This window comes from Crocuta crocuta, unplaced genomic scaffold (genome assembly GCF_008692635.1).
Source record: "Crocuta crocuta isolate KB4526 unplaced genomic scaffold, BGI_CrCroc_1.0 scaffold26, whole genome shotgun sequence".
Taxonomy (NCBI): Eukaryota; Metazoa; Chordata; class Mammalia; order Carnivora; family Hyaenidae; genus Crocuta; species Crocuta crocuta.
The window spans coordinates 14,015,157-14,040,903 of NW_027532249.1; the positions used below are offsets into that span (position 1 = coordinate 14,015,157).

General features: G+C 35.1%; 1 protein-coding gene across 7 annotated transcripts in view; it reads left to right on the forward strand.

The window, feature by feature from the left end:
* RBBP8 (RB binding protein 8, endonuclease) overlaps positions 1-25,747 on the forward strand; it is a 97,856-nt gene that overhangs the window by 24,891 nt on the left and 47,218 nt on the right. For all 7 annotated transcript variants that reach the window (XM_077778144.1, XM_077778138.1, XM_077778142.1 and 4 more), the window contains 3 exons: positions 11,037-11,079; positions 15,550-15,645; positions 23,728-23,840. In XM_077778144.1, coding sequence (XP_077634270.1) covers positions 11,037-11,079; positions 15,550-15,645; positions 23,728-23,840 — 252 coding nt within the window. The remainder of the gene's footprint in view (positions 1-11,036; positions 11,080-15,549; positions 15,646-23,727; positions 23,841-25,747) is intronic.

Here is a 25,747-nt window from a genome sequence, read left to right on the forward strand (position 1 = left end):
GTTACAGATTTTTTCTTTTTTAAGGGTGAATAATATTCTACTGTATAAACCACATTTTGCTTATTCACTTCATCCATCATTGGACATTTGAGTTACTTCCATCTTTTGGCTGTTGAGAATAATGTTGCTCTGAACATGGGTGTAAAAGTAATCTTTAAGACCCTGCTTTCAACTCTTTGGGATGTATATCTAGAAGTGGGATTGCTGAATTATATGATAATTGTATTTTTAATTTTTTGAGGAATTACCATACTTTTTTCCATGGCAGCATTTAACATTTCCACCGGCAGTGTGCAAATATTATAGTTTCTCCACATTCTCACCAATACTCGATATATTCTGTTTTTTTTTCTTTCTTTTCTCTTCTTTTCTTTTCTTTTCTTTTCTTTTGATAATAGTAGCCATCTTAGTAAGGTGATACTGTGATTTTGATTTGCATTACCTAATGATTAGTGATGTTGACTATTTTTTCATGTACTTACTGGCCACTTGTGTATCATTGGAGAAATGTCTATTCAAGTCCTTTGTCTACTTTTTAATCAGGTTTGGTTTTTTGTTGTTGAGTTGTATAAGTTTTTTATATGTTCTGGATATTACTGCTTTATCAGATATATAGTTTTCAGATATTTTCTCCCATTCCATGGGTTCCTTTTCACTTCTGTTCATTATGTCCTTCGATGTACAGAAGTTTAAAATTTTGATATAGTCCAGTTTATCTATATTTTTCTTTTGTTACCTGCACTTTTTGTGTCTTACCCAAGAAATCATTGCCAGTTCTAGTATCATTTAGCTTTCACCCTGTTTTATAGTTTTAGCTCTTATGTTTAGATCTTTCATCCACTTTGATGAAAGTATATAAGAGCCAATTTCCTTGTTTTGCATGTGGATATCTAATATTCCCAGCACCATTTGTTGAAAAGACTGTTTCCCCAAAGAATGGTCAAGAGACAGAGACAGAGCTTAAGTGGGGTTGGGGCAGAGAGAGAGGGAGACACAGAATTCGAAGCAGGCTCCAGACTCTGTTGGAAGTACAGAGCCCAATGTGGGGCTTCATCCCATTAACCATGAGATCATGACCTAAGCCAAAGTCAGATGATTAATCGACTGAGCCACCCAGTCTCTCCCTAAGTATTCTTTTTGATGCTATGAATGGAAATGTTTTCATTTCCTTTTTTTTTTTTTTTTTGGTTTTATTTTTTTTTTAGTAATCTACACACCCAATATCAGGCTTGAACTCAAGGCCCCAATATCAAGAGTTGAATGCTCTTGTGTCTGACCCAACCAGGCACCCCTCATTTCCTTTTCAGATTATTTGTTATTAGTGTGCAGAAACACAGCTGACTTCTGTGGATTTATTTTGTATCTTGCAACTTTGCTGGAAGTCTTATTAACTGTAGTTTTTTAAATTCCTAGCTGAAGTAAACATTAGAAACTCTTTAATTTTTTTCATTATGAAAAGTTGGAGTTCAGCTACCTCTACTATACACACATCCTTTATGCTCTGTTATGCTTATTCTTTGACAGATTATTCTGTTTCATGTTTTCATATAAGCCCTCTTTCAGTGTGTAGAATTTCTGATGTAATTGAGGTACAGTAGTGTTCATTTAGAAATCAAGGTATCTGTTGCTTTATTTTTTTAACTTAAGCTTTTTCCTAAAACCGTTAAAACACAAACTAAAAAAAATTATTCCCCCCGACACAAATGGTAACCGCTTTTGTCATCTTTTGTGTTTATATTCTTCAATGTTCATTTCTAATTGAAAGCTTAAGTGGTTTTTGTGGGTTTTTTTTTTTAAGGAAATATTATGTATATACAAAAGTAAAGAAAATCATATTATGAACTCCTATATACTCATCACTCAGCTTGAACCATCATCAATAAATGGAGAGTCTTATTTTACTCGTATTGCATGTACTTCTCTATCCCTCTTTCGCTCAGTTATTTTGGAGTTTCTGACATTATTTATAAATATTTTAGTATGTGTTTCTAGTAGGCTTTTTAAAGAGCCATTATCACACTAACGAAACAAATAATTAACATCTAATACCTATTAGATGATAATGTTCAAATTTCCACAATTACCTAAAATATCATTACAGTTTGTTCAAATCTGTATCTAAAAGACATCTGTGTGCTATTTGATTGCTCTATTAATTTCTTTCAATGTAGTTTTAGTTTGTATTTCTCTTAAGAAATTAAGTATTTTTGCTTATTTTTAAGAGTGATCTTTTTAATGAACTGTTGCATTATTGCTTCTTTTCTTTTTTTAAGTTTATTTATTTTGAGAGTGAGAGAACGAGCAGGGGAGGGACAGAGAGAGAGGGGAGGAGAGAGAGAGAATCCCAAGCAGGCTCCACACTGTCAATGTGGAGCCTGATACAGAGCTCGAACCCACAAATACTGAGTTTGTGACCGGAGCTGAAGTCAAGAGTCGGATGCTTAACTGACTGAACTACCCTTATTGCTTATTTTCTAGGACTGTTGGGCCTTTCTCCTCTCAATTTCTACAACCTGTTAAGTTGACTTCAAATATTTGGAAAATTGGGAGTTCAAATTTGTTGTTAGTGGTAAAGATCTGATTTTAGAGTTAACGATACTCATGGTCATATGTCTAAGGATAAATATGAATATTTTATATAAATTCTGCTCTTCATTTGTTGTACTGTTTTCCCCAGAAAAGCTGTTGTAAAACACTGAGGAACAATTCTGAGTTTAGTACTAACCTGCTCTTCATTCAGTGAGAGGCAATTAGATTATATGCTAGGAATGATAGCAATTGCTGAGAATACAACAGTGAAGAAGACACAGTGAGTTTTGGGGGCTTTGTATTCGTTTTCTTAGGAAAATACGTAATATAACTGTATAATGAAATGGTAGCAAAAATAAGCCACATACAAGAGAATCTGTTTTGGTAACCCTAATAACAGCATTGTAATCAGTTACCTGCACTACTTGTAAAACTGGGAAGGAATAAACAGTCTTCTAATTTCTGTTGAAGAGCAGCAATATCTTCTTTTTGGTTATCATATTGTGTATCACATAGGTTTACCAATAAGAACAGCTTCAAGTTTAAACTATCATGGTAGTGTCACTGCGCCATATTATTAAACTTATTTTAGGTGACCTAGAAGTGAAATGAATACAATATCTTGAAATAATTTAAATAGAATCAGACATACTTGAGTTGTTAATAAACATTTGATAGGAAACTAGAATTCTGACATCTTCAAGCATAAGGTTAGGTTCTTTATCCTTTAAATAATTACTTTCTGCTTTTTTATAACTGGTTTTAAGAAGATCATTAAGTTTTTATTAGGCAGAGTCCCTACCTTACTCATCTTTATATCCCTGTAGGTAAAAGTACTTGGCACATACTAAAAAATTAATAAGTGGTATCTGAATGACTTGCATAGTTTATAGCTTGGTCAATGGAATATTTTCTTGAACATAGTATTTTAAAGACCATAATACATGAAAGTACCAACTTTAAAAAAAATTTTTTTGACATATATCTATTTTTGAAAGAGACAGAGCACTACTGGGGGAGGAGCAGAGAGAGAGGGGGAGACAGAATCTGAAGCAGGTCCTAGGCTCTGAGTTGGCTGCACAGAGCCGGATGCAGGGCTCAAACACAAACTGTGAGATCATGATCTGAGCCGAAGTCAGACACTTAATAGACTGAGCCACCCAGGCGCCCTGAACATATCAACATTTTATACCTGTTTAAATCCTGAAATATTTTACTACCCATTTACTTTGAAATTTCTGTTTTTAGACAATACTATAGAAAGTTGGCAAAGGAAAAGTCCCCATTCTACAAGAACATCTGTGCTTTTTGTTTATTCTTTTCCTACTTTTAAAAGAAATGTGTGTAGCTTATTATATTGTTGTGATTGGTATTATAGTGTTTTGTATGTGGCTTTTTTTTTAAGGTTTATTTATTTTTTCAGAGGGAGGGAGAGCACAAGTTGAGGTAGCGACAGAGAGAGACGGAGACACAGAATCTGAAGAAGGCTCCACGCTCTGAGCTGTCAGCACAGCCTGATGTGGGGCTCCAACTCAAGGACCATGAGATTATGACCTTAGCCGAAGTCGGTGGCTCAACTGACTGAGCCACCCAGGTGCCCCATATATGGCTTATTTTTAATTATTTTGTTATTTAAACTGTACTTGCTTTTTCATGTTATACATAATCATTTTAGAATTTTTATATATGCCCATTTAAAATTGGGTCAGGGGTACCTGCGTGACTCAGTCAGCTGAGTGTTGGACTTCAGCTTGGGTCATGATCTCACGGTTTGTGTGTTTGAGCCCTGTGTCAGGCTTACTCCTATCCATGGAAAGCCTGCCTTAAATCCTCTGCCCCCTCTCTCTGCCCCGCCCCTGCTCATGTGGTCTCTCTCTCAAAGACAAACATTTTTTAAAAATAAAAAAATAAATAAAATTGGGTCATTTTTGTTNGCGCCCCTTTGGGCTCTTAATTTAACCTCGATAAAATATTTGGCAGATTTTTCTCATGTTCCTTAGTGTTTCTCTTCAGGAAACCCCTATTTTATGATGAGGAAGAGTCAAGAAAATAATATACTTTTTAAAAAATGTTTATTTATTTATTTTGAGAGAGAGTGTGAGCACACATGTGCGCATGTGTGGAAGTAGGAGCAGAGAGAGAGAAAGAATCCCAAGCAGGCTCCATGCTGCCAGTGCTTAGCCTGATGTGGGGCTTGATCTCCTGAATCATGAGATCATGACCTAACTCAAAGTCAACAGTTAGATGCTTAACTAACCAAGCCACCCAGGTGCCCTAATATATACTTTTTAATAAGAAACAACATGCCAGACTCATCAGATTATAGAACATAAAACAAATATTACATGGTGGATAATTCTTCTAAATTGTTGACTCCTCATAGCTGTGCTCCAGTACTCATCACACTGTCAGGAGAGTCAGTTTATATACACTGAAAATGTTAAAAGGATTACAGCAAGTTGCAGTATATTTAGCTAATAACCGTGTGCCTTATGAATGAAGTATTGGGTATATATGTGAACTGATGAGAGAAGATAATTTCTAGTACATTATAATACTAGATTGATCAGAGTACCTTTTCTAATTTTACAATCACTTATGGATTCTTAAAGGTATTAAATCACTTATGGGTTCATAAAGGTATTAAAAGAGCACTTTTTTTAAATTAATATGTTATTTAAAAACATTTGAGTTCAGATGAGGCATATTTGCTGAAAGCAGACTTGTTATATATTCTACATAGTTCCATATAAAATTAGATCTTCCAACTGTATGATGACATCAAAGACATGCCTGAAGGGTACATAATTTTTTTGAAAGTAGGAGATCCACTTGGAGAAACCCGTGTAAGAGGCTATTTGAAAGACATCAAACATGGACTTGTCTGGACTTTGCAGGTTTTGAAGTATATATAGGAATCAAAATTGACTCATTACTTTTAAACCTTTATGTCAGTTTAAAAGAGAGAGAAATATTTTGAATGGTAGTACTTGAAATATATAATTTTTACTTAGATATCCAAGGAAGTCTTCCCATAGGAACTTACATACATCTGAATACTCCCACTGTATCTTGATTCTTTTTTTGCTTCCTTTGACCAAAACATAATAAAATGATAGCTAAACATGACATACAAGACAGTTTGTATACTGATCACAAGAATAAAATTAAGCTATATGCATTTTTTTTAATCTGAGAAAGAAGTGATAGTCTCTCAACTTCTATTAAATAACAGTATGTGAAGGCCATTTTTGCTGGAAAATTCTGGAGATGTTTGTGCCTGAGTTTTTATATATTTTTTATCTTCAGCATAATTGTATCCCTTCATGATTGTTCACTTTAGTGTCTTATGTTCCTTTTGTGACAGATGCTGTTAGTATCAGGGTCAGAAACAAATTGTTACTGATAAATGTTACAGTTTATAATAATAATTTATTAGAGCATGTTTTATGTTTTAATAGAATTTAATAGAAACTTCAGAATTCTTTAAATTTCAGAAGTTTGAATAATCAAAGCATTCATTGGATACAATTTTTTTTTTTGCCTTTTCAAATCTCTATCAGTATTGTTTATTACTTGATTACTTTTATTACTTAAAAGCACAAGTAATAAAATAGAATTTAGGATGTTTATTTTTCAAAACACAGTTTTATTTTTTTTTTTTTTAAATATTTTTATTTCTAGGAGAGAGAGAGAGAGAGACAGCGTGAGCAGGGGAGGGTCAGAGAGAGAGGGAGTCACAGACTGAAACAGGCTCCAGGCTCTGAGCTGGCTGTCAGCACAGAGCCCGACGCGGGGCTCGAACCCACGAACCGCGAGATCATGACCTAAGCGAAAGTCGGACGCCTAACCGACTAAGCCACCCAGGCGCCCCAACACAGTTTTATTTTTTAAAGGTGTTTATTTTTAAGTAATTTCTAAGCCCAATGTGGGGCTTAAACTCACAACCCCAAGATCAAGAGTCATACGCTATACCAACTGAGCCAGCTAGGCTCCCCAGAATGTCACCATTTTAGTAAATGGTCTCTTGTTCATGCCAGGTTCTATTATCAGCATCTCGTCTAATAATATTTTCTGTATCTGATAAATATGACAACCAGTTTCTTAAAAAACTAGACAGATTTTTCTAGACAAAATTAGGACCCCTTTGAAGAAACACAATAAATACTTCTTGATTCAGTTTAGGGTTGTTTATTTTCTCAGATGTTTCATCAAAATTCCTAAATGATCACATTCATATTAAGACTACATAAATTAACTGAGAGGAATTGCATGTCATTTTGGTCCATGACATCAGAGTCATACTCATTGTTAATACTATCAGTAACTCTCCTATCTATTATTTTTCCATTTGTATTAACATCTATAAGTTCAGCTGAGTCCACAAAAATTAATTTACCCATTTTGAGATAATTAAAATTTAAGAGCAAACTAAGCATCTTTTTTGGAAAACATTTATTATTGAGAAACAGAAAGAGCGTGAGCAAGGGAGGGGCATAGAGAAGGCGAGACACAGAATTCGAAGCAGGCTCAAGCGGGGCTTGAACCCACAAACTGAGAGATCATGATCTGAGCTGAAGTCAGACGCTTAACTGACTGAGCCACCCAGGTGCCCTGCAAACTAAGCATCTTATAAAAGACAAGAGTTTTCACTTTGGAATTAAAGTAATTTATTAGGTCCTTACAGAAATACCAGTGGTAATATTTCGGTAGAAGTTAAATTACTTGAGCTGTATACATAAAGCCACTATTTGTCAAGAAAGGTGTTACTAGGCTTACTCAAAACCATAGATAACTTGTTTTAAAATGACAGTACATACACTACATATATGGTCTGTTCTGGGTAGAGAACTAAAATAAGTAAAAACAGAGCAGTGATTTTTATTTTATTTATAATGAATTATTGCCTCATTTCTGAATTCTTATTTAAACTTGTTTCATGTGGGTGGTTCACTGGGTGGCTCAGTCATTTGAGCATCTGACTTTGGCTCAGGTCATGATCTCTCAGGTCATGAGTTCAAGTCCCACATAGGTCTCTGAGCTCTGTGCTGATAGCTCAGAGCCTGGAGCCTTCTTCAGATTCTGTGTCTCCCTCTCTGTCCCTGCCCTGCTAGTTCTCTCTCTCTCTCTCAAACAAATAAATAAAAAACATTTTAAAAATAATATAAAAAAATAAATTTGTTTCATGTGTTATAACTACACATAAGGGCCCTTAATTGTTTCATTTCCTCCAGTATTCATATGTTAGCCAGAATAGGGTTAATTTGTAGTACAGCCCTTAGTCTTGTGAATGCTGTTTCCTCAATAGGTATCTCAGGTTGCCAATGTTACAATCCCAAATACTTTGTTGAACAGACTACCTGTTCATACAGGAGCTACATTGTTGTATAGCCTCATTCCTTCCGATGGGTGTGGAGCAGGATTAAAGCACACTTTATAGGGGTTCTAATTGTAGATGCCTAATTGACTTGATGAATAGCAAACGCTAAAATTTAAACACGCACACATAGACATACACACATAAACCTGTTTCGGGGCTGATCTGCGTGACAGAACAAATGCCTCACAGGTGTTGAATGCTTACAAGATAAAAGAGCACCCTTTCCATATTTCCCAAGAATTTTCTTTTGATGTTTATATGGATTTTCTATCATTGTTTCTTTTCTTAAAATGGTCATAGCGATAATCCATTTCATCTTTGGCTGCATTGAGTTTTAGAAGTCAGGTAAAATTAAAAACAAAATCTATCAATAGGTAAATTTTCACACACTTTGGGAAGAGAGTAAAAAACTGCTGACTCTAGTCTTTGCCCGCATCAGGTCATAACATTTTCTTAATTTTTCAAGAATGATTTGATGCTTTACTAAGTACTTTCAAGTTTTCATGAATTTGTCATTACCTGAAAAAGAAGGCAACTTCTCAGCCTAGAACTCGATAGTTGGAAAAGATTTTTTTTTTTAAAAAGAGCATACCAGTTATTATTCTTGACATTAAAATATTTTCCTTTTATGTTTTATATTTTAATGATTTTCCAACTATTAGGGCAGATCTTTTTCCATAATTTTTTTAGGTTCTTATTTGGAGCTTATTGTAGATTGACATGAAATTACATATTAAGAAATATACGAAGAACTGTCCTATACTCTTTACCCAGTTTCCCACAGTGGGAGCATCTTTTACAACTCTAGTACAATAGCAGGAACAAGAAATTGACATTGATACAGTTTACCAAACTTATTCAGATACCCCCAATTTTATATGCACTCACTTCCACGGGGTTTATTTTAGATGCCTATGACTACCACCGAAGATCGCACACGCCACTTTTTTAAGCCCTCAGCCCGTTTTCCCATCCCAACCCCTCCAATTTGCGGCTACCCGTAATATGTTCTTTATAATTTTTTTCCTTTCAAGAATGTTAGTTATGTAAGTAGAATCACATAGGATGTACCCTTTGTGATTGGCTTTTTTCAGTCAGCATAATTTCCTTCGGAACCATCCAAGTTGTTACATGTATCAATAGTTCATTTCTTTTTATTGCTGAAAAGTACATATGCTACAAGTAGGTACCAGGTTTTTTTGGTTTGTTTTTGTTTTGTGTTTTAACAATTCACTTGTTAAAGGATGTTTGGGTTGTTTCTCATTTGGGGCAATTATGAATAAAGCTGCTTTGAGTATTTGGTTATTTATAACATTTTTTCACAATTCATAATATTTGTTTATTCACATTTTGGCCTGTATATCAGTTGGACATTTCCAGAGTGAAATTTGAGAAATAGAGCAAAAGTCTAACGCAAAACAGTTGTCCAAGGCCTTTCTTTTTTTATGGTATCTGGATTTCCTGGCAGCAAGTCATTACTACTTCGGATAATAAGAAGAGGTGGCTTTCCTGTCAGTATTTATATCATCCTATCAACCTCATCCCTAGTCAGCAGCATGGAGGGGGTTGGTGGGGAAATGTACATGTTTCCTAAAACTCTTATTTGTTTATATTCTGTGGTTTTGAATCTTGTCCTAAATTAAACTGATAATAAAAAGTCCTGTTCTTAGAAATAACAAATGTATTAATGTTTCTATGTACATTATATGGAAAGTGTTTCTAAATGTGTAACTTATTAGAATCCATAGATAAACTACTGAAGGCAAATAGTAAATCTTTGATTTTTCAAAAATTAGTCAACTAATACCTACTTACTGGGGACTAACCCTACCCCAAATAAGAGAAATTTTTGAGTAGATACAGAACTTCTAAACTTGGTAAACATTATTTTAAAAAATAAGTAAAATATCCACAATTTGGAAAACTGTAGAATAGTGAAAAGATTGATCTATGGATCAGAAATATTAAACAGAGAATCATTTTCCTCCCTTTATGATAATCATACTGCAGCAAATAGAGGTCATAGAGAAAATAGAAAACCAAATAGTTTAGTGTTGCTAAATTGACAATTTTTTTCACTTAATGATTTTAATAACTATTGTTCCATCAAGTGATTATGTCATACTTTACTTAAACATCCCTATTTTAAGCAGTTTATATTGCTATAAACTGTTCAATATCCTTTGTGACAATGACTTTCTCTATAGTTTGGAGTATATTTTTAGGTTAGAATCCAGGAAATGAGATATCGATGAAAGAGCCCTATTACATATTACTATTGTTTCCAAAAGAATTTTATTCATTTATAATATCTCCAGCAAGTATGGGAGTATAGTTTCACAGCACTTTTATCAACATATTGGGTATCACAGCCTTCATAATTTTGCTAAGTAATTGTTTTGGTTTGAATTTATATTTAGTTGCTAGTAATTTTGAATAGATTTTTGTATTTGTTAAATGACTGTTTTTCTCCTTTTGTTAATTATTGTTTACAAAAGTTGGAAATGTCACTCTATTTTGTCCATATCTTTCCTTGCAGTTTCAGTGCCCTTCAGCCTGCTTTCTTCACGATAACTACCTGCGTCCCATAGGCAGGGGTCTTTTCTTAATGTTTTGTGTCAGACCCAGTTAAAATAAGAAATACATATAACAGCTATCTTGAGTGTCCTTCATTAAGTACTTTAGTGTAAGAAATTTTGCTCCTCATCCAGGACTTCCTGCCATAATCTATTCTAATCCCAGAAGATTTGAGCCTACATAAGCACGATTGCTGTTAGCAAATGCATAGGCTATGTCAGAACATAGACCTTCGTTTATAGTGAACCTCTAATTATATGCTTGCCCCTGCTATTATGAAGGAAGTAACTCACTTTAGGTGGAGAAAATTTCATTCTACTTAGCTGTCATGTAATAGACTAAAAGCAGTAATGTTGCAGATATACTTTTGTGACCTCAGGGTACAAGTAAGGGAAATACACTCTCCAAGCTAATGGGACCTGGCTTATTATTCAGAGCCCAGTCAAGTAACTTAATAGTGAAGCATTAGACTCATAAGGAAACTCAGATCAGCTGCTTTAGAAATGGAAAATGTATAAATAAAATACTGTGGGTTTTTTTTATTTTTCAGGTTTACAAGTAAAAGTAACAAAACTGAAAAAGGAACGAATTTTGTAAGTACCAGTGTATAACACTGATTTCTTGTTTTTAAATTAATTGATACTGATGTCCTATTTGACCTCAGTGTCTTATTTATGAAAAAATTAGTTTTATAGTGTGGACCTTTAATAGTTGACCATGAGTTTTTCAAATTTTTAGGTAAAAAGAATAACTTAATTTTTAGTATATTCTTAGTTAATATTCACATGTATTTATATGTTAGTATAATTTTTCATATATGCACACATACATGTGGATATATACACATATAATCTTTTTCCATAAAGTACTTATTAAGACAGGAACTCGTCTATGAATTCATTTTGATCTGTCATTGTTTCTCTTTTCTCATCTCTGATTAACACCTGGATTTAAGATACTGCAAGAGGGGAAGAGAATAATTCCGGGATTTCTGAACTGCTAAATGGGACTAGGGGGTCCTGGCAGGCTCATTCGGTGGACCATGTGACTCTTGGTGTAGGGGTTGTAAGTCCAAGTCCCACGTTGGGGGTAGGGATTACTTAAAATCTTAGGGGAAAAAAAAGAAATGGGAGGAAATGAGACCCCTTTTAACTAGTTTGAAATTAACAGAAATTCCCCTGAATTGTTTGTTATTAAGCCCAGAATCAGATCTGATTTTCTAAGTCTGAAGCAAATTTTGTTCATGGTTCTTTAGGGCTTCCACATTCAGGAATCTGAAACAGATGGCATCATAGAAAATTATTGTTTTTATTATAGAATATTATTGCACGCAGTTACGCAAACGGGGGCAGGGCAGAAAGAAGAGAGAGAGAATCCCAAGCAACCTCCATCCTGACACAAGGCTCCGTACCGCGACTGTGACCATGACCTATGCCAAAATCAAGAGGCGGATGCTTAACCAACTGAGCCACCCAGGCACCCCTGTGTCATTGTGACTAATATTGCATTTCCTTTATGGTATAAGCCAATGGGCCTCAGTTATTTCATATTCCTATAGTTTCCAAAGCTCTAACCAAAAGCTGGAGTTAACAGTCACCCATCAAGACACACCCAGTTGTTTTCTCCGTTATGATCTAAAAATAAAAATTAGAAAGTTCCTTTCACACCTAGAAAATCATGTTTGGGAGACTTAGATTATGAAATAAAAACCCATAAATTTATAAAACAGGGTTGGTTTTTATTGAAGAATGGTTTTATGATCCTATTTAATTAGTGATACATAAAGCTTTGCATTATTGAGAGTGTATAGATTCCTGCCTTACAGATGTCATTTTAAGTATCCTAAGCATAGAATCCATTTCTCTGTTTCTTGTGTTTAGTTCTCACAATTGAGAGATGTTTCTATGGAGGAAATTAAATAAGGCTTTTCTGAGTAGTAAATTTAAGGTGTGAATCATATTAGGATGCTAGTAACAATTTCACTCCCTATAGTGTTTCTCTACCTCTCCAGTATATGGCATTGATTTTAAACTAATGAAAAGACTGACGTATGTATTATATGGGAGGGTTTGTTATCTGTCATTTTATAGTCACGTTTTCATATACAAGATTTATCCACTTTTACACACCAGCTATTATTTACATGCCATTTATCTAAGATGTTCATTTATCTCAGAAAGACAGAATGCTACCTGTCAGGTCAATGATACTGAGTATCTAGTAAGAAGCTGCCTATGGGGTAGATACATTGAGCTTACCTTAGATTGGGTGAGGTTGGTTATTTGTACCATAGTTACTAACCTCCTTTAGATGAGGTCCAAGGTAAATGTAGCTTACAATGCAGTTCATTCTTAATTTTTATTTGAAATTACGTGATTCTTTTTTGTACCATTTAGAATTTATCAATTTGCTTTCTTAAGGAATTTGTTAAATTGTTCCTGCAATTAGTACAACCCTGTTATGTTTACCACTGAGTTGACATGCATATTTTGTAAGTAATTGAGGCTAGTTTGAATTTTAACATAGGCCATCAGTCTATTTAGTTTTATGTTCTGAATCATTCTAAATAGACAGGAATAGAATATGTAGATGTAGGAAAATCAGACATCACGTTATTTTTACAAAGTTTTCTCTTACGGAGCACCTGGGAGGCTCAGTCAGTTAAGCATATGACTTGGGCTTGGGTCATGATCTCATGGTTCATGAGTTCGAACCTTGCATTAGGCTCTGTGTGGACAGCTCAGAGTCTGAGCCTACTTTGGATTCGGCGTCTCCTTCTCTCTCCCCTCCCCTGCTCGCTCGTGTGTGTGCGTGCACCCTCTCTCTGTCTCTCTCTCTCAAAAAAAATTATACATTAAAAAATTTTTTTTAATAAAATGTTTTCTGTTCATAATTTAAGAAAAAAGCCTTTTTCTATGAACTTTTCCTTCTGTGTGTGTGTGTGTAATTCTTCAATATGTGAATCTGGAATATAATATTTGGCTGTATTTTTATGATATAGATCATTTAGATTAAATGCTACATTTAAATAGGTATTGGCAGCTAATCAGTTAACTTAGAAAATGTCTTTAATTATTCCCCCAAACTTTCACAAGTTTTTAATTTGGTTATATTTTTTGTATACTTTCAAAGCAGGATTAATGAAAGATTGGTACTGCTTCTGAATTAAATACATTTTCTAGAAATATTAGAAAATCATTTTTTAATTAAGAAACAGCCAAATTAATGAGTTTCAGCTGTCACTTATTATTTCCAAAATTTCAGATGTCTACAAATGCTACCAGAATTCTGTGTAGTAGGCTGTTACTTTGGGGTGTGTTGATTTTTCATTTTTTATTCAATATCAATTACTCAACCAGTATCTATGCAGTACCCTCTATATTGGGTATCTGACATTTTTACTTAATTGTGTGACTTATCTGTTTTGCTGCCAGTGATACTACATTCTAGCTGTTTTGACATCTCCTTTTTGTAGTGGACTGGTTTGTCATAATTTGTTATGTTAGACCCTTGAGGGGATTTCGGAAGATGTTTCAATCACAAGTATTTTTTTCAGCTTCAAGACCATATAGAAAATCCCAATCAAATTTCTAATGGGTTTTCTTAGAATTAATTTATATGCATAATTTATATAATAATTTGATTTTTAAAAATATGATGGAAGGGTAGACTATGACACTACTTTGGAAAGTAATCAGGTAATCTACTAGAAAACCATTTTAGGGGTGCCTGAGTAGCTCAGTCAGTTGAGTGCCCACCTCTTGATTTTGGCTCAAGTCACGATCCCAGGGTCATGGGACCGAACTCCATGTTGGGCTCCATGCCCAGCATGAAGCCTGTTTTAAGATTCTCTTTCTCCCTCCTCTGTCCCTCTCCCCCACTAACTCGTTCTCCCCCGCCCCTCTAAAATACATTTAAAAAAATAAAATAATAGGGGCGCCTGGGTGCCTCATTGAGTTAGGCATCCGACTTCGGCTCAGGTCATGATCTCGCGGTTCATGGATTCGAGCTTTGCGTCAGGCTCTGTGCTGACAGCCAGCTCAGAGCCTGGAGCCCGTTTCAGATTTGACACATGTGTCTCCCTCTCTCCCTGACCCTCCCCTGCTCATGTGGTCTCTCTCTCTCAGGGAAAAAAAAATTTTTTTAAATAAATAAAATAATAAAATAATTTAAAATTTTTTTGTTTTTTCCTGATTATAAAATCACAATGGCAAACACTTAAATAGAACCTACTATGTGATTGTACTTTTCTGGATACTATACATATATTAATGCTTAGTCCTTGCATGCCTTATTGGATACATACTATTTCTTTTAGTATCACTTTTACTTGCACTAAGTCACACAGCTGACAAATGAGACCTGAGACTCAAACCTAGTCATTAGGATCTAGGGTTTGTGTGTTTCCACTCTGCTATAAGCCCTGACTTAAAAGTAATACCAAATAAGAAGTTTAGGCAACAAAGAAATTAAGAAGGTAGAAAGTATAAATCTCCTGTAATTGAAATATAGATGAGAGGAGATATCTGTTACTTACATTAACAAATGTAGACAAAGTAATAAAAAACAGTAAATGTACATTTTAATAGCATTTTTGACAACATTGAGTCAATGATAGCATCAGAATCCACTCCTTCTCTGTGTTCCATCACTGTATAATGAATGTCTGGTACTTAGGACAATACTTTTATAGTACCTAAAAATACTACAGAGCACATTCTAGTATAATGTGAAGTCTGATTAACAAGATTTTTTTTGAGAAAGTGCATGCACAGGTTGGGGAGGGGAAGGGGCAAAGGTAGAATCTTAAGCAGGCTCCACACCCAGCGTGGAGCCTAACACAGGGCTCAGTCTCACAACTGTGAGCCAAAATCAGGAGTTGGACGCTTAACCTACTGAGCCACTCAGGTACCCCAACAAAATATTTAAACTTTGCCCTTGAAGTTGTTTATTTTGATACACGACATACATGTTAAATAAGTGTGAGGCCATACTTTGGAATTCTTACAATAAATTATCCTGTTAGGATTTAAAAAAAAAAAAACTTATTTCTTGACTTTTAGAGATGCACAGAGACTGGAAGAATTCTTCACCAAAAATCAACAGCTGAGAGAGCAACAAAAAGTCCTTCATGAAACCATTAAAGTTTTAGAAGACCGGTGAGTCTGGTTCTTTGGTATTCTTAAATAAGCGGTGATTTCCCTCCTTAATAGAACATTGGTTTTAACTTATAAAACGGTTCTGGGGCTGAAAGAGCTCTTTTCCCAAACTTTGGATAAATACTATATACTCTTACAGATTTGTTTTTTTATTGATTACAGCAATCTCCTCATTTACCCTTCAAATAATATTTCTTGTGAGTTTTTTAAAATGTTTTTTTTGTGTGTGTGAGAGAGAGAGCACGAACAGGGGAGGTGTGGAGAACGAGGGTGACACAGGATCCCAACCGGGCACTGCGCCAACAGCAGAGAGTCTGATGTGGGGCTCGAACTCACGAACCATAAGATCATGACCTGAGCTGTAGTCAGATGCTTAACTGAGTAAGCCACCCAGGTGCCCCTAAACAATATTTATCTGGTGTTGATATAAGACGAGCTTAAGAATAGTAATGTTCTAGGGTGCCTGGGTGGTTCAGTTGGTTAAGCATCTGACTCTTGATTTTGGCTCAGGTCATGACCTCCCAGTTCAAGAGATCAAGCCATACATCGAGCTATATGTGCTATCAGTACAGAGCCTCCTTGGGATTCTTTCTCTCCCTTTTTCTGCCCATCCCCTGCTTGTGCGCCCTCTCTCTCTCTCTATCTCTCTCAAATAGATAAATAAAAATGAAAAAAAGAAAGAGTAGTAACGTTTTAATTCATTTGATGCTTTAATTCCATTTTTACATTAAAGTAGGTGGAAACTGCTTCACAATTCTCTTTGTCTTTGTATTTCTGCGATTCTCTCTTTTTCCCCCTACCTATTTCCTTAGGCAGTCTAGGATTCTTCTTTCTGAATATTTCCAAGATAATGCCTGTCACTTACTTTACTTCCACATACATCTTTATTTCTCACTCCTATGAGATTACCACCCTAAGTTAGAAAAGACTTCCAGATTTTGCTGTATTCCCTTTTATGAACTGCAAGTGCTATGTAAGACTTTCACCTACCTGTAACAAACAATGTTTCTTGCATTTATAGTTAATAATTTTCCTTTATTATTATTTTGTATTTGTTACAGAAGGGCCGGTGGCTTGTGTTTTCCACTGTACCTTTAGTGGTGGGATAATCTAACACCATGCATCTGTGCAAACTGCAGTTGTATACTTTTCTTCCACAACTGCTGTCCCAGAGGATGCCCATTTACTGGAATAGGCAGCCTGTTGTGGAATAAAGTTCCTTGCCCTCTGGAATCATAGATGTGAATTTGAATTTCAGGTTTATACTCTGCCCTTAGTTCAGATTCATAAATAAATAATTGAATTCTTGCTTTGATCTCTAGGTGCTAGGGATAACACTATCCCTAGTATGTCATGGAGCTTATATTTAATTTTCAAAGGGTTGGAGTGAGTCATACATGTAAGATGATTTCAGATTATAAGTGCTATGAAGAAAATAAAATTGAGTGATATAATTAAATGACCATAGACATTGGAAAGTGAAGGGTTAGGTGTCAGGAATGGCTTTTCTGAAGAGGTACCGTTTGAACTAAGACCTAAAATATATACATAAGAGCTACTCACATGAAGAACTGAAGATCAAAAGAGAACAGACCAATGCAAAAGCTTTAGGTGGAAAAAAGTTTTGAAATATTTGAAGAATAGAAAGCCTACTGTGGTTCTAACTTGAGTAGGAGGATGAATGATAGGAGATAAGATTGGGAAGGTGAGAGTAACTACGTTATGTAGGATCATAGGCAAAAAGTTTGGATTTTATTGTAATCAGAAGCAATTGGAGGGCTTAAGCAGGGAAATCACAAAGGAATACGAGCAGGTATTGACAGTATCTATTGTGTCCAAACAGACATGTCAAGTAGATAGTTGTATATGTGAATTTGAAAGAAAGTAGGGAGATTAGAGCTAGAGAAACGAATTTGAAAGTAATCACCTGCTTATAAATGCCATTTAAAACTTAGAGACTGGATAAGAGATCTAGGGACATCTTAAAGAGTGTGGGAAGAGAATAGAAGAGGTATCAAACTCAGACATACTAATTAAGGTTTAATGAAGAATAAGGACCCAGCCAACAACAACAACAAAAAAATTAAGAATGAAAAATGATCAGAGTAGAAGAAAAGCCAAGAACATATGTCATGACACCAACCATACTTCCTCCACAGGGCTATTTTAAAGATTAAATGAGATTAATGGAAGTAAATTACGTCATAGAAATGTTTAAAAACTTACAGTGTCCCTCCTAATTGGTGATGATGATTTCAGCCTTTAGTATTCCAGTCCAGATCCAATCTCCAGAAAGTCATTTGTCCCCCCCTTTTCTCTCCCAGTCCAGGATCAAAAAGGAAATCATTAGCTACTTTTCTGTTAGTGAGGAGAGGCATCTTGTTTCCTCTGGATATGTAAGAGAGTGTTTGGGAGGAATGGGGGAGGGCATATCTTTCTCAGGCTTTAACTCTTCAGCTATTGATATGCGTTGAGGGCTTACTTTGTACCCAGGCATCTCGTTCTTAATCTTCACATTAATGTTGATATCGTAAATCCATTTTACATGTGAGGAAATTGAGCTGGCAAAGAGTTAAGAAGCCGTACCAAGATCACAGTTAATAGATAAGTAGGTTAAATTTGACCCTACAAAGCCCCCAGTTTCTATGGTTTTCCTGAAGCCTTGTTTGTCTGTATGCTGTCTTAATTTTATAAATGTTATGTAAATGAATTATACCATAACTGATCATCTCAAAGTATTTGTGCTTGACCTAAAGTTAACAAAACAGGTACTCTGAAATATTAACTCCCCAATATTTTCTAGTCTGGTTTTTTGGAAGTTTTTTTTTTAATTGCTACTAATTATATACTACCTTTAAATGTCTAAGTAGGTATAAAGTTTTGCTTTCTTTAAAATTTCATTTCATATAGTTTTATGTCATGTAAGAATGATATCCAGAGCAAGCTTTAAAAATTGGTCAAAATTGATGTTTTGCTAAGACCTTTAAAAAGCAAAATGTGTTCTAAAATTTCTTTCTTTCCTTCTTTGGTTTTCTTTTTTTTTTTAACTAGGCTTCATGTCCAGTGCCGAGCCCAGTGCAGGGCTTGAACTCACGACTGTGAGATCAAGACCTGGGCTCAGATCAACACTTAACCGACTGAGCCATCCAGGCACCCTGTGTTTTGTTAAAATTTCTAAGCAGTAATTCTGAAACTTGCTACTTACTCTTTCTAAGATGAAGCAATTTTTATTTTTTATGCTAATGTTGTGAAAACATTGTTAGGTGTCTAGATGAAAAGAATTATCTGGTAAAGGTAAATTAGATAATAAAAAGTTCTAATTTTATGTGGCTTGTTTATGCTTTACTACTACTATTATTGTAACAGACTTTCCTTGAAGGAAGCAAAGTATTTCACTAAATCTAAGAACTAGTCACTGTGAAGTAGATGGAATGCGTTAAAAAAAAAATCAGAGCAAAGCAGTTAAAACATGTTTGTCTAATAGAATTAATATTTTTAAAAGCATTTTTGGCAGTCATAGGAAACTCATATTTCTTCTGTCATTGAAAGGGAAAATTAGTATTCATAATCAAGGGATTTGTGGTTGTGCAACTATTTTTCAAATACTAGACCAAATGTCCTCTTTTTGTCTTACTCATGATTTGAATTTAAATATTCTTCAGGAGACCTCTGACTTTCTAAACTAGCTTTAGTTCTGTTATGTGCTTTAATAGTACCCTGTATTTCCAGTGTTGTGATGTGAATCATGCTTTGCCTTAATTACTTTTTTACTACCTGTCTTATTTTTAGTGCACTCTAGCCTCTTTAAAAGAAATTACATTATCTTGGCTACTGTTACATTTCAGCACCTACAGTATTCATTGTAGGTAATTAGTGAAACCCTTTTGAATGCAAATGAATAGTTTTTAAGTTTATTTATTATTTATTTATTTAGAAAGAGAAAGAGAATGAGTGGGGGAGAGGCAGAAGAGAGAGAATGAGAATCCCAAGTAGGCTCCAAGCTGTCAGCATGGAGCTCAATGCAGGACTTGATCTCCCAAATCATGAGATCATGAACTGAGCTGAAATCAAGAGTCGGACACCGACTGAGCCACCCAAGTGCCCTGAAAATGAATAAATTTGAGGACGTCTTTTGGAGTATAGCAAGCAATTGAGTATACTTGTTAATCTGGTAAATTTTAATTGCAAAATGAAAGCATTTATTTCTTCATATCTATGAATAAACGGGAATATTACTCAGAAAGCATGTTGCCTTCTGCTTTTAAGAGTGGAATTACTCTCAATAAACTATTAAAAAAAAAAAAAAAAGAGTGGAATTACTCTTTTTCCCCTGCTACCTGTATAAAGCTACTGAAATTGCATTCATCCTCCTTTGAAATTGAGGGTTTTTCTTTCTCCGATAGCAGCAATGGAACCTTGATGATGGAAATAGGAGCTAGTATATTTTCTCACATCAATTTAAATTTAAACTAGGGTCAGTGAGCAATCAAGAGTTGACTGTCAGGGCGCCTGGGTGGCTCAGTCGGTTGAGCGTCCGACTTCGGCTTAGGTCATGATCTCACGGTTCGTGGGTTTGAGCCCCGTGTCGGGCTCTGTGCTGACAGCTTAGAGCCTGGAGCCGGTTTCAGATTCTGTGTCCCTCTCTCGCCCTGCTCCTTCCCTGCTCATTCTCTGTCTCTCTCAGTCTCTCAAGGATAAATAAACATTAAAAAATTTAAAAAAAAAAAAGAGTTGACTGTCTTTCACACAGATACTGTTATCAAGAATGGCAGTTGACTGGAGAAAACTAGAAGTAAAAAACAAGCTAGGAAATGTCATTTTATAACTGTCTATTCCAGTGGCATTTTTAAAGTTGGAAACTAGGTGTCCCAAGGAGTTCTTTTTGATCATATGTCATAATATTTTAACATATCAGATCTTGTTTCTTTTTTAAAAAATTTTTAATGTTTTATTTATTTCTGAGAAAGAGAGAGAGAAAGAGACAGCGTGAGCAGGGCAGGGTCAGAGAGAGAGGGAGACAGAATCTGAAACAGGCTCCAGGCTCTGAGCTGGCAATCAGCACAGAGCCCAACGCGGGGCTCGAACCCACAAACCACGAGATCATGACCTGAGCCGAAGTCGGATGCTTAACTGAGCCACCCAGGTGCCCCAGATCTTATTTCTTAGAAACAATAAAATGTTCATTTTTTACTGAAAAACTGACTAGAAGAATGACCTCTAACTAATCCATTAGAATTGTTCAATGCCATTTACCTCCTTCAGGGTTTTCCAGTGACTTTTCTTTTTCTTTTTTACTTTTAATTTTTATTTATTTTTAAAGTAAGCTCTATGCCCAACATGGGACTTGAACTCACAACACTGAGATCAAGAGTCATATGTCCTATCGACTAAGCCAGCCAGGTGCCCCTTTGATGACTTTTGTATGTCATGTGCTCTTTGACCTCTATGGCTTAATAATTCTGTGTATAAATTCACCTTAGGTCAACTATTTGAATGTTTATTGCATGGACCCTAAGCTATTATTCTGAACAAATCTTAAAACTGTAAATATGAAATGTCAGGTACTTTAAGCAAATAGTTAAAATTGAGTTTTCTCTTATAACAGTTCAATAGTCTCTTGGTTTTGGGATATTTGGGGTTGTTGTTGTTGTTGTTTTAATATATTGTTTGAGAGAGAAAGAGCAAGCACATGAGCAGGGGAAGGGAGAGAGAGAGAGAGAGAGAGAGAGAGAATCCCAAGCAGGCTCTACACTGCCAGTGTGGAACCCAGCGCATAGCTAGATCTCATGAACTGTGAGATCATGACCTGAGCTGAAATCAAGAGTCAGATGCTTAACCAACTGAGCCAACTAGGCATCCCTTAGAATAGTTTAGAGACTTATTTCTTTTGGAATTTTAAAGGCATAAATAGACTTTTCTATTAGCTTTAGAAATGCTTAAGAATCTGAAAACATGTTATAGCAGAAAGACAAGAAGAAGGTATATGTCCTTTCTAGAACCTTAAATTCTCGGGGCACTTGGGTGGCTTAGTCAGTTAAGCATCCAACTTCGGCTCAGGTCATGATCTCACGGTTCATGGATTCGAGCCCCGCGTCGGGCTGTGTGCTGACAGCTCAGAGCCTGGAGCCTGTTTCAGATTCTGTCTTCCTCTCTCTCTACCCCTCCCCCATTCATTGTCTGTCTCAAAAATAAATAAACTATAAAAAATTATAGAACCTTAAATTCTCAAAAAGATGTCACACAGTTCATTAGAATATAATATTACTAAATTAAATACTTATTAACTTATTTTATCTTTTTCCCTTTTCAATTTTTATTCAAGTAATACATATACATTTCCTACCCCTATCAGTCCGTTTTTAGTGCTCCAGAGTTCTAAATGATGTATTTTCACTTTAATCCTTGTTTTATCAATTTGAGACCATCTTATTTCTTACTATGAAGATGAGGCTATTCTTTTGCCCTTTCGGATTTTTGTTTGTATTTTTTATTTCATTTTATTTTTTACTGTAGAGGGAGCACAAGCAGGAGAGAGGAGCTCCACACTGAGCTCCACAGTGCTCAATCCCATGATCCTGCGATCATGTCCTGAGCCGAAATCAAGAGTCAGCCGCTTAACTAGCTGAGCCACCTAAGCACTTCTCTCTCACATATTTTCTAATAGTTACTATTTTAGTTCTTCTATTTTGCCCTAAAACTTAATGCATACATTTTTGTAAAAATATATCTTTATAGGAATATATTGTAGAAAAATGTCTAAACAGTCTCCCTGAGCTCACCACTGTATACCTGGAGAACAGTAAACGGTGTTTATTTATTGACTCTAAATATTCTCTGTTAAGACAGGATAGCATTTCCTTCTCTGTAGATCCAATGTCATGACCTCTGTGCCACTCCAGGAGACTTTTTTTTTAAGTTTATTTATTTATTTTGAGAGAGAGCTAGGGAGGGGCAGAGTGAGAGAGAGAATCCCAAGCAGGCATTGCGCTGTCAACATGGAGCCTGATAAAGGGCTTGAACCGATGAACTGTAAGATCATGACCTGAATCAAAGTGAAGAGTTGGGCACTTAACCATCTGAACCACCAGGTGCCCCAGGAGACTTTCTAATGTCCAAGTCACATACGTTCTTTTCTACTCTGTTTCAAATCAGTTGGTCAAATCAGCCCATAATTATAATATGTCAAGGACATATTTATATGAGTTTCCTGTGTTTTTCCCAGAAGTTCTAACTACTTTTTTTTTTCATATTGAATAAGAAACATGTCTTCCTTACCATGTCATTAATACTATGTAAAGTGTTATTCTATTTATTGATTATCATCTTTTTTGTTCTTATTCTTGAAGGTATATTTATTGGGATGAAAACCTTTCTGTACTAATTTGGACCATTTACTTTCTCGGTTTTTCTATAGCTCCATTCTGGAATTTCTCTTCACTGGATCCCTACTACATTAATTCCATTATGTCTTTCATGTTAGTCTGCAAATCATTATGCTTCCTGCTTCCTGCCAGGCACTATTTTAGACCCTAAAGATATATCAGTGAACATGGTTGATAAAATGTGGGCCTATTTTTCCTTTTTATTGGTTTTTCATGCTCATTTTGTTATAGCTCACCCTCAAGTAACTGCTGAAAAGTGCACTTCACAAAACAAATTTTCAAAGAGTCATTGCATGTCTAAAATTCCACTCAGAATTGCAGTCTGTTGTAGAAAGTGATGTTGTGGCATGATTTCAGCCTATTCGAGAATATGTTAAAGGTATAATACACTATTAAACTAGTTAATTTTCTCTATATTTGCCAAGTCAGATATTTACATCTTATAAAGTATAAAAGTCTTGGAGTTCAAATATAAGGAAATATGTTTTAGTAGTTGAAAAAAATTGAATTTCAGCTTTATGGAGGTACAATTGACAAATAAAATTGTAAAATAAAGTGTACATAATGGTGAATTGGTAAATGTACATACATCATGAAAGAATTCCCACCATCCGATTAATTAACATAGTGGTTGTCTCATATATTTTTTAGAGAGAACATTTAAGTTCTACTCTAAAAATATTTTGTTTTTGTTTCCTAGATTAAGAGCAGGATTATGTGATCGCTGTGCAGTAACTGAAGAGCATATGCGAAAAAAGCAGCAAGAGTTTGAAAATATCCGGCAGCAGAATCTTAAACTTATCACAGAGCTTAGTAAGTTTCCTTTCTTTATTAAGTATTTAAAGCATAATGTACTGTTGTTAAAACCTATTATTAAATTGGTTGCAATTGAATGGATGGTTTACATACATTTTTCCTTATGTAGGCAAAAGTTCAAATGTCCTTTATTCCCTTTCTGTAGGTTTAATTTCAAACCTATTTTAGTAAAAATTAGGGTACAAAAAAGTGATCTAAACACTGTCCACATTGGCCCTCAACTCTCACCAACTATAAGACAAGAAGGTAATTTTCTTTGCTTATGTCCACATTTGCTTCTTTAGTTTTATCTTTATTTCATGTAATTTGGCTAATATTTAGTAAGTTAAATACAAAAAGTATAATTTAGTGTTTTGCAAAAGTGTATACTTTCTTTGGTTTTCATGACATACATTACAGGTATATCATTTTCAGTTTAGTCTCCTTACACATTTAATGTGGGGTTCCTTATATTGTTAGCCTTCTCTTAACCTTCTCTTCTAATACCTCCCTTAACCTTATTCTCTTCTAACTATTTATATACTCTCTTAGTGATCTTTACCTTGATTCTCTATAAACAACTCACAGTGACCACATCCAAAATCTAGTTAATTCATCTTCTTTTCTGTATTCTATTTTCTTTCTATTAATTATCTAGCTATCCTCTGGTTACTCAAGCAAGAATAAATGAATATATCCTCACTGTTTCAATTAGAGAACACAGTTTTATTCTTTTCCTGGGGGTAACAACTATTAACAATCTGATAATGTGTTTTTCTAGGTCTAGGTTTATCTTTGTGTCTCTTTCCCTTGTTTTTTCCCCTTCTCTCTTTTTTATTTTCATTTTTAAGTACTCTCTACACCCAACATGGGGCTCAGCTTACGACGCCAAGATCAAGAGACATGTGCTCTACCAACTGAGTCAGCCAGGCACCCACAACCTTGAAATTTTGCCATGCATTCCTAATATAAAGTTTATATCTTGCCCATCTTCTGAATAATATACAGGCCTTAAAACACCTTAACTCTGCTCACCTCCTTCTCCACTTACATACTGTTTATGCCTAGCATTTATTTCCTTTTTTTTAGCCTTATAAGCTAGAAACTTTTCTTTTTTAAAAATTTTGTTTAATGTTTATTTATTTATTTAAAAAAGATTTTAATGTTTTGTTTATTTCTGAGAGAGAAAGACACAGTATGAGCAGGGGAGGGTCAGAGAGAGAGGAAGATAAAGAATCTGAAGCAGGCCTCAGGCTCTGAGCTAGCTGTCAGCACAGAGCCCGCCCCGGGGCTTGAACCCGCGAACTGTGAGATCATGACCTGAGCCGAAGTTGGATGCTTAACTGACTGAGCCACCCAGGCGCCCCTAATGTTTATTTATTTTTGAGAGAGGGAGAGAGACAGCATGAGTCGTGGAGGGAAAGAGAGAGAGGGAGACAGAATCTGAAGCAGGCTCTAGGCTCTGAGCTGTCAGTACAGAGCCCAAAGCGGGGCTCAAACCCATGAACTGTGAGGTCATTATCTAAGCTGAAGTTGGATGCTTAACCTACTGAGCCACCCAGGCGCCCTAGTTAGAAACTTTTCTAAAAATTACTAAGACAGTTTTAAAAGACTTAACTACATGTTTATCAGTTTCTTTGCTTATTATTGCTTTTTGCACTTCCATTTCCTTCTAGGATTATATCCTTTCTGAGATACATAATGAGGGTATTTGCTGATTCTGAACTCTCAGTTTTTATCCAAAAATGTTTTTATTTTACTTATACTTTTGTAAGGCTATTTTACAGGGCAACAGTCATTTTTCTCTGGTTGCTACTAAGATTTTTTTCCTTCTTTTTTGGTGTTCTATAATATTAGTACAGTTTTAACCGGTTTTTTTTTTCAAAACCAATTCTGTTTAGTATATATTATAAAATCTATGGAAC